This window comes from Cydia fagiglandana, chromosome 20 (assembly GCF_963556715.1).
Source record: "Cydia fagiglandana chromosome 20, ilCydFagi1.1, whole genome shotgun sequence".
Taxonomy (NCBI): Eukaryota; Metazoa; Arthropoda; class Insecta; order Lepidoptera; family Tortricidae; genus Cydia; species Cydia fagiglandana.
In genome coordinates this window covers 1,706,483-1,716,622 of record NC_085951.1, presented here as the reverse complement: position 1 = coordinate 1,716,622, position 10,140 = coordinate 1,706,483, and the positions used below count along the sequence as shown (strand labels likewise).

Sequence of the window (10,140 nt, the reverse complement as noted above, 5' to 3'; positions counted from 1 at the left end):
TTTGCTGCATTTGACAATGGGAAACATCTTTTATAAACGATTTGCCCTTCTTCTAGTTCTACGTGACGCTTCCTCATGTTGTAATACCTAGCGTTACGTTCATGGGAGGCGATCAACGAGTTACGCACTTTTTGATATATAGTTTTAAGCTCTTTAAGTTTTTCAGAAAACTCACCGCTGGTATCTAATTCGAGCGCGTTTTGATCTATAGGACCTTCACTATTATAAAGAGAACCATCTAGAATCATCTGACGACCATGTGTTAGAAAATACGGTGTATCTTTAGTTACTTCGTGACGAGCTGTATTTAATGCACATTGTATTTCCGATATGTTCTTATCCCAGTTACGGTGATCAGAACGCACGTATGAAGCAATAGTTCTTACAAGTTCACGGTTCACTCGTTCCGTTTGATTCGTCTGAGGATGATATCTAGGGTTATAGAAAATATGAGGGACATTATATTTGGACATTAAGTCTCGAAAGTCTTTTGAAGTAAATTGAACACCATTGTCGCAGAATATATATTTAGGAACCCCATGTATAAGAAATATCCCTTTTTCCATACACTTAACTATAGCTTTCGCAGTTATGTTGCGTAGTGGAAACAAAGTCACATACTTACTGAAATAATCAGCACATACAAAGAGATACTGATTTCTCAAATAAGACGGAGGAAAGGGACCAAGAATATCACAAGATATGGCTTCGCCTGGTGACGATATACGTCGGGGATTACCCATCAAGCCAGGACGAGCTAAATTAACAGGTTTATAAGTTTTACAAATTTCACAAGAATCGACGTATTCTTTCACGTCTTGAAACAACGTAGGCCAATAATATAAGTCCGCTATTTTGGAATGGGTTTTAGCCACGCCAAAATGACCGGCAGTAGGATCATCATGATACTTATTTAAGATTTCATTTCGGTGCTCATAAGGGAGTACCAGCTTCCAGTCAAATTGAGCTGTCAGACGATACTTATTCTTAGAGTAACGGAAAAGTTTATCATTTTCAATTTTAAAGTTGGGAAAGAGAGAAGGTTTTTCAGATACCTTTTTATATATATCAAGATACCAAGGGTCTTGAGTATTAACAGAATTTATAGAACTGACCTGAATACGAGAAAGACAGTCAGGTATGACATGTTCTTTTCCCTTCCGATGAATAATTTCAAAGTTAAATTGACTTAATCTACACGCCCATCGATTTAATCGTCCAGTAGGGTTTTTCAAGTTTTGGAACCATTTTAAAGATGCATGATCAGTTATAATATAGCATTTTCTCCCTTCTACATATGCACGAAATTGCTCGAGACCATAAATCACAGCTAAGAGTTCGCGCTCAGTAGCCGAATAGTTCGTCTCTGGTTGGTTAAGTGTACGGCTGCAGTATGCGATCGGATGATCGATCCCATTATAAGACTGAGTCAAGACCGCGCCTACGGCGTAAGAAGATGCATCCGTATGTATATAGAAGCTTTCATTAAAGTTAGGGCATTTAAGAATAGGAGAAGAAACTAAGGCAGATTTAAGTATGTTAAAAGAATCGTTAACTTCATTTGTCCATTCAAATTTTACTTTCTTACTCGTTAAGCGAGATAAGGGACGAGCTATCTTTGCGAAATTATTAATGAAACGACGGTACCAACCGCACATTCCAAGAAAACGTTTAATATCCTTAGCATCTTTAGGCGTAGGAAAATTTAAAATTACATCAATTTTAGATGGATCGGTTCGCAGACCGTATCTATCAACTAAATATCCTAGATATTTCAGTTCACTCCTACAGAAGGATGACTTTTTCATATTAATAGTTAAATTTGCTGATTTTAATTTATCAAAAACCGCTTTAAGTAATCTTATGTGTTCATCGAAGTCGGAAGTACAAATAATTATGTCATCAATATAACAGAAGACTTTGTGATCAAAATGTGAAGTAAAGAGGTTATCCATGAGACGTTGCATAGTCGCAGAAGCGCCTACCAAACCAAAACACATTCTATTATAGTGGAATAACCCTTTTCCTGGTACAGTAAAACTAGTTTTCTCCTTGGAGTCTTCACTAAGAGGAATCTGATGATATGCCGCACTCAAATCAAGAGAGGTAAGGAATTTCGCATCGCGTAAATTATCCAGTATGTATTGAACATGTGGTACGGGATACGCATCAGATTTTGAAACTGCGTTTACTTTTCTACTATCTAAACAAAGTCTTAAGTCTCCGTTAGGTTTTTCCACCATAACGACAGGAGAATTCCATGGGGAATGAGAAGGTTCGACAATTCCTTCTTTCAGCATACGATCTACCTCTTTAGCTAGTGCAGCTTGTTTAAAAGGACTAAGTCGATAATATTTTTGTTTTATCGGAGGAGTATCTCCGGTATTTATAACATGTTCAATTAAGTGAGTCTTTCCCAAACCAACCTTATCAGTATCAATTTGATCAAAAAGAGATTTAGTAGCCTCAAGTCGAGACTTTTGTTCAGAAGATAAAGAGTCATAAGTAGTAAGTCCTGTCTCTGACGGTAAAGCGTCAAGACTAGCAATATAATGAGAATCAGTTTTTTCTATATCAGTAATGAGGCCTGGAGCTAATCCATAGGCTCTCCAAAAGTTTAAACCAAGTACCATTGGAGTGGCAATCTCCGGTTGAATATTAAAGTGTATAAGTTTAACTTGACCTTTATAATTTACTGGTAAAACCATATATTCAGTAGATACGATTCGATGATCGTCAGCTACGTTCACCATAACAGGTTTCATATGTTTTTGAATAGGAATCCCACCTGTGGCGAATACTAAATGGCTGTTGTGGCCCAGGAAACTAACACTGGCACCACAATCTAACAATGCCTTGAAATTCAAGTTAAGTATATTCAATAGCGCATATACCCTATTGTCTCCCTTAGGAGGATTAAAGAAAATCGTCTTTTCTGCGCGATAGGGAGCAGAAGATCGACATTTATTATTAGCAGAAAAGACCTTATTTAGTTTTTTGTCTTGGAGTTACATTTGACACATTCGGGAGTTTTCACCCCTTTTTCTCCACATTTAAAGCAAACGATATCTCTAGAGCTCTTGCACTCTTTAGTGTTATGGTTGGACCTACCACATCTAAAACATTTTAGTTGAGAAGAGCTTTGTGCTGCCGCAGCAACAAAGTTTCTGGAAGAATTAGGAAAACGAGACTGGAAGGACTTATTCCTAGGTTCAACGTTCTTTGGTGGATGTTCTGATGAAGAATTATTTGACTGGTTTGATAAAACCGGTTCACGAAATTGTTTAGCCTTAACCTGAGCTAGTTCGATGCGCTTACACAACGACTTCAACTGCTCAATCGATCCTATGTCATGTAAAGCTAAATCTTTGGAATACTCCGGACGAATGTTTCTCATCATAGTATCCAGCTTTTCTTGTTCAGGAACCTCTTTTGCTAGACGCTCATACATTCCTAGAATGGTCGATACGAAATAAACAATAGTTTCAGACTTGGCTTGAGTCCTAGCCCGTATTTCCTGTAACAACTGATGATCCAAATCAGGTATATCAAATTCATCTTGTAAAGCCGCGGTGACTTCTTTATAAGTAGTAAGTTTCGTACGTTGCGACCGGAACCACGACAACGCAGGACCTTCGAGAATCTCAGGAAAACCTCTATATATTCGGCTTTCAGAAATTCTTCTAGCATCTCGCAACTCTTCGAGGCGAGACAGGAAAGTACGAACACAAGTGTCACCTTTAAATTTCAAATTTAAAGAATTTATATTAAAAGTCTTATCCGTTTTGTAAATAATCTCCCTAACAATACGAGATTCGTTAGGAGATTGAAAGTCATCATCCGAACCAGACGACGCAGAAGAGCCTTGCTCATTCAACCGATCCAATAAAGAAGTAATTAACGTTTTCAACAGAAGTACCGCTTCGGTCTCCTGAGGCAACCGTGAAATACGACACAATAAATATTTGCAACGCGAGGATAGCCTGTCGATCGCCGCTGCTGATAATTCTCCTTTTGCTTCTATCTCTATCTCCTCTACCTTATGCTGACAGAGTTCTAATTCGGAAGCTTCATTACTTATTACCAAGTCCTGGAACTTCAGACTACCCTTTTTGGCTAAATCTGCAGTCTGTTTCAAAGCTTGACACAGACTGGATCTACGTGAGATGGGATTAACCGGAAGTCTGCGAATCGCTAATTCATGTGACATTTCGTCTTTATGTAAATGGGTGATTTTACAACCATCTTTTATGAAATCCATTTTTCAAGATTGATATGTAATATCAGAAGTAAGTCAGTATAGAGTTATAATATTTTAAAGATAAGTTAAAATTTTATTAGATTTTAACCCTTTTAAAGTATTTTAAAATATTGAGAAAATCTCTTTAAGTATAGCTAATTATTTAGCGTATAAAGTATAGCTTTATTTATAAGTTGGTTAAATTTATAAGTTTAACCTCCAACACAAACAACACTTTCAAACAACAACTTGCAATTCCCTTTACATATAAAAACCTTAATACTAAAATATTTCTAAAATGTTTCACTTGGAAATGTCATACTCCATAGGCCATACGTTGGGCACGCCACTGTAATAGGGGAGGGTGAGCTCTGGGTAAGTGGTCCAGAACCCCCAAGATCTACCTACTTAAAAATTCAAAAATGCTTACGGCTAACTACGAGCATAGATAGGGTCGTGGTTTCTGCCACTATGGAGTGAGAATAGATATCCAAATATTTAAAGTAGGACGCCAGGATACTATACTCATCAAACGTATGACATATCCAAATGAAAATACAAATTTATTTACTAAATACTTTTATTCACTTTACATCACAATAAGACCTGCTGCGGCCTCGAGACTTAACATTTAAATTACGTACCGTAACTATTACTAATTAAATTTAACTTAAGTACATCTCAGGCATATTTGGGCCTGTAATACACACAAAATCCTACATAGGAATTGCAGGTTTCATATTAATAATAGAATTTACCATGTAGAAAGTTCACGTTAAAAAGAAATTCAGACTTAAATATTGTTTATCCTTTCCAGCAAAGGAACACAGTCACTAATGTAAATATAAGTTTTTAACTCACAGTTTTATCGTATAAACACTTCACCTCGAGTCCAAAAATTAAGTGGAGAAGACGGCTTCTCAACTAGCAGGGTGCGACACCACCCTAGATCTTCCAAAAGCCATAGGGCCAAGAGCCAAGGGAAGAGATAGGCCCAGCCAAAAGACAGGCCTAGCCAAAGGACAGGCCTAGCCAAAGGAACCCTAGAAACAAAGAGAATGTTCTAGGTTTTAGAGAGGTTATGTTATAAAAAGTTATATTTATATTTAATTGGGACAACGCGCGATTTAGCTTGCGGAAATAATGAGATTAAAAAATCCTTACCGGTTTCTAAGCCGAGTCCCTTATATTAGACACCAGACGTGGCGACGTATGCGCACGCGGTGAAACAAAATGATGTCTCATCTTTGTCAAGGGATTGCTGGAAAATCACACCAAAACACGACATTAGCTAATTGCAATTGACAATAAACAACTTCGCCTTTCCTTCCGTATATTTAGAAAGTGTGGACAACTCACCAAGTTGGTTTGAAAGAGGTGAAAAGGTTATGCCGCCATTACCGGCGCATAGGAAGCTAGGTTAATCATATTTTGGGCCAAGCTGGAACAAAATATATCAACGATTAAAACATTGAACACCGAATTTAACCGAGTTTTAGGAAATACAATCTTTAAATAAAATACATACCCCATGAATTAATTGCCGACCTGATGTCGAAATTACGTCTTACATCTTGTCACGCAAGATAGTAGTGATGAAGCGAAATTGAAATAGCAAAGCCACAGACAAAGTGGTGAATGGAAAACCTCCCATTCAATGACATCGCAACTGACCGGATCCAATTTACAGAAAACCGAAGTCACCAAAAATAAAAAGAATTACTAATTTCGAAAGCTAAAAATAAGGACATTATTTATAACTACGAATTGCAAAATATAAAAGAACACATACTAAATGTTTATTCATAAATACTCTTTATGTATGACTGATTGTCTGTGCAAAACCACAGACAACAAACCAACTGTCATTGACAGACGTCAATGTTTACTGCGACAGTAATAAACAACACCGATTCAACCCGCTTTACCAAGTCAAAGCTATTTATATGTAGTGTAACCATGTACAAATGTATTTCAATTGTGAAATGTGTAAACTCCAAAGAAAACAAGGTATTTATGTCCCAGCACAATGCAGGAACGAACAATGGATGCGCTAAATGCGACGATTTATAGATGATTGATGGCCTACCATTCCGGTAAGTTTTATCCTCTAAATATAGCCAAAAGCGTATATATGAAGATTAAAAACAACATTACTGGTCTCCGACCTTGACCTATCTACTCTAATACCTGTGTAGAACGTATATTAACCACCAAATTCTTACCAAACAAACATCTACTTTTCTAACCTATAAAGTATCTATCTACAATAACATTCAGACGTTTATAACACTGGGTGGCTACCCTAAAGTGTTACAAGATAATGCAAGAATGAAAATTTTTCAATAGATAAGTTTTCCACAAACGGCGGTTTTTTTATTTATAATGGTTAATATTTTTTTCCCATTTAACTGGTATGAGCGGAGAGTAAAAATACTGGAGTAGGTTAGTATCCACAAACAAACATTTTTAAGAAAGACCAAAAGCACCCAGTTTCAAAGTTTCAACCACAAAGAGAAGAAGTAAATAAGAAAGAGGTAGGTATGTATGTATGATCAAGAATAATTTGAAAGTCAAGTAAGCGTGATCGCCAACTGTCTTTCCTCTTCGCGAAACAGGCGTGCACTATGGAAAAATATATATGTATGTATGTATAAACGATACATGTTCTTAACGCGGCCTCAAAGTTCACTTCAATACTTTGAACTTTGATGACTTTGAATTATGAGACCACGTGCAATTTTACTATTATCAAAGAGAATAGATAGTATAGAGGGGTCCTGTCATAGTAAATTATGTAGTCACAGTAAATTTACTGCCATCTATCGACACACTTCTAAAACTCAAAATGAAAACGTATAAAATTATCATAAAAATGTGTATACGTGTAATGTATATGAATAAATGATTTTATTCTTTTTATATCATTTTGACCCATGTTCATTCACTGATATCTATGTGTTAAAATTGTTAAATATGAAACGATGTCGTGACGCCATCTAGCCGAGCATAGGCCAAAGGTGTGTGCGCCATCTATCCGAGAATGATTTTTTCCTTTTTTCCTTTTCCCCGTTTTTTCCTTACTCGTCTTATACGAAGTTACATATGTCTTTACTATTATTATCTCCGAAAATAACTACGACACAAAATTAGCGAAGAATATCGTAAGTCGAGTAACGCCGTTAAGCGCGAAACGGCATGAGTTGTGGCCACTGCATCGCTCCATTAGCGATTATTGTCCAAGTTGCTGGACAGCGGGTGGCTAGGCCACTAGAAGTGGCCACAACAATAATTATCTAAGAAAAATATGAAGTGTAACAATATTACTTTGTATAAAAGTAATCAAGGCCTTAGTCATTCAACACAACTCAAGAATTTATTAAATCGTCGTAGTATTCTTTAGTCTCAGAATGAGCCGGCCCTAGGGTCACCCCTGGTTTCAAACAGTCTTTTTTTAGGCCCTGAAAAAGATTCTGAGCGTCACGACTCCACGGTCTCAGGGTCTCTACCGCGAATGCAGCAAATATGTGATTGTTTGTAAGACCAGCATATTTGCGGCGTTTTAGGGTTTATCCATCCACTATCTTGACATTTTGAAATCTTATTATACTTATTATCCTGTCATTATTTCATTTTTAGGGTTCCGTACCCAAAGGGTAAAACGGGACCCTATTACTAAGACTTCGCTGTCCGTCCGTCCGTCCGTCCGTTCGTCCGTCCGTCCGTCTGTCACCAGGCTGTATCTCACGAACCGTGATAGCTGGACAGTTGAAATTTTCACAGATGATGTATTTCTGTTGCCGCTATAACAACAAATACTAAAAACAGAATAAAATAAAGATTTAAATGGGGCTCCCATACAACAAACGTGATTTTTGACCAAAGTTAAGCAACGTCGGGAGTGGTCAGTACTTGGATGGGTGACCGTTTTAATTTTGCTTTTTTTTTGGTATTATGGTACGGAACCCTTCGTGCGCGAGTCCGACTCGCACTTGCCCGGTTTTTAGATAATGTTTTATTGATTATATTATTTTACCTGTTTTGACGATAATAATGTGAATTCTTGTACATTGATATACCTGCAGTTTATAATGTAATCTCTAATATAAATGTTAATCTACCAATAGTCATATCCAGTAACCGTATATGAAAACGGAACTTCGCCAAACGCACATATTTATTTCCTGCATTATTTACGACCGTCCTATCGACTGCTGTATTAACTTGCCAACTATCCGGGCACTGGACAGTTACTTCCAAAGTTTAGCCGAAATTCGAGGAAACAAAAGAATATTGTGATTCATTGCGAATGTTTAATATTTTGCCTTCTTAAAAAGTTTTTTTCACAGAGCGGCTTGGAGAGCACTGAGTGTCCACAGTCGTCACGACCATCAGCCATGATATACGGATGCAACAGGGAAGAGGGAAAAAGTTATTTTTAATTCTAGATAGAAATAGAAATTGTGAACATATTTTTGGCGAAAAACATTATAAGAACACAGTGTAATTAACTACACCACTAAGTAAGTAATTAACTACACCAAATAGGATGCCACTCAGCATAAAGGATGAATCACGCTAGACCGGGCCGAGGCGTCCGACATGTCATTTCCTATGACGGCTGATCGGTGATCACGTGGTGCTTTCCATAGAAAACTAAGTTCTGGAAGCTCCAGCTCGGCCCCGGTCGGGTCTAGCGTGAGTTATCCTTTAATTGGGTATTACCCGACACTGGTTTTCAAGGTATCCAGGACATATTTTACTTGTTAGACTAAGATTAATATCGTTGAAATTAGGATTGACAGTGATACCCAAGTGATAGGCATATTTACCTATCTGATATCTCTTGGACGAGTATCTCTAACGATCGCATGTAAATATTACTACACCATAAATGGACTCATAAATAGGCATCGCTAGGAAGATTATCATTTAAGCAAACAAATTAAAAGTGGAAAATTTCACTGTAAATTCGCTGTATTGCGTAAGGTCTTGGTAGCTCAGATGGCAGTGCACTGGGTTAGTAATCCAATGGTCGTAGGTTCAAGTCCCACCCAAAACAGTAATTATTTTCACTTTTAATTTGTTTCTTAGCTTAAATAATAGCATCGTTGGCAGATATTTAGGGGGGGGGGCACATCTGGCGTCTTTCGAGCGTCGGCGTCTACAATTCTATGGCCGACGTCGTCGCAACGTCGACGCAGCGTCGACGGAACTGCGCAGCGACGTCATTTTCCATAGCGCTGGACCGACGCTGACAGACGCCGACGCTCGAAAGACGCCAGCTGTGGGGGGGGCCTTATGCTTAATACAATATTAATTGAAGATTATCTTTTATTTTTCCGGTCTGAAGTTAAAAAAGCGTCTTAGCGAAATTTTAATAAGTACCTATACCTTTTCAATATTTTCTTCCATGTAATGTTGTTACGTACCACTAAAAACAACCCATCCAATTCCATTACCCCCATTGTCTACCATGTAACTGAGCCCAACCAAGCTATTTGTAACATTAACAGAGATATAAACATCGATAGTTCAGAATAGATTTTTACAAAATATTTATTTTGCTAATTTTAATAAAGAAAACTAAAATCAGCATCCATCTAACTTTATTTTCTAACTAGCGACCCGCCCCGGCTTCGCACGATTTACGCAAAGGAACTTACAACAAAAACGGCCGTTTTAACTTTGGACGCATAGATTGACAAATCCAGCAACATAAAAACTAGTTTGATGTATTCGAAAGGTACTTAAATGCACAATACAATACGTAGCGGCCCCCTTTTTTCAATATCTTTCGTTAAATTTAAATAATCACGATTATTTAGCTGTGGCGCTAGTGTGCACGTTGAAGGTCTCCTAAGAGGCATTTTACGTAATACAAGTACATATTTCATAAA

At 37.4% G+C, this 10,140-nt stretch overlaps 1 protein-coding gene across 1 annotated transcript; it reads right to left on the bottom strand.

Moving 5' to 3' along the window:
- Positions 1–1,617: 1,617 nt before the first annotated feature.
- On the bottom strand, positions 1,618–6,545 carry LOC134674765 (uncharacterized). Its single transcript, XM_063532896.1, has 2 exons — positions 5,405–6,545; positions 1,618–5,283 (listed from the first exon to the last, which is right to left on the bottom strand). Exon 2 carries the CDS (start codon positions 4,259–4,261, stop codon positions 2,990–2,992), a length of 1,272 nt encoding a protein of 423 aa, XP_063388966.1. The 5' UTR covers positions 4,262–5,283; positions 5,405–6,545; the 3' UTR covers positions 1,618–2,989.
- Between the last annotated feature and the right edge of the window lie 3,595 nt (positions 6,546–10,140).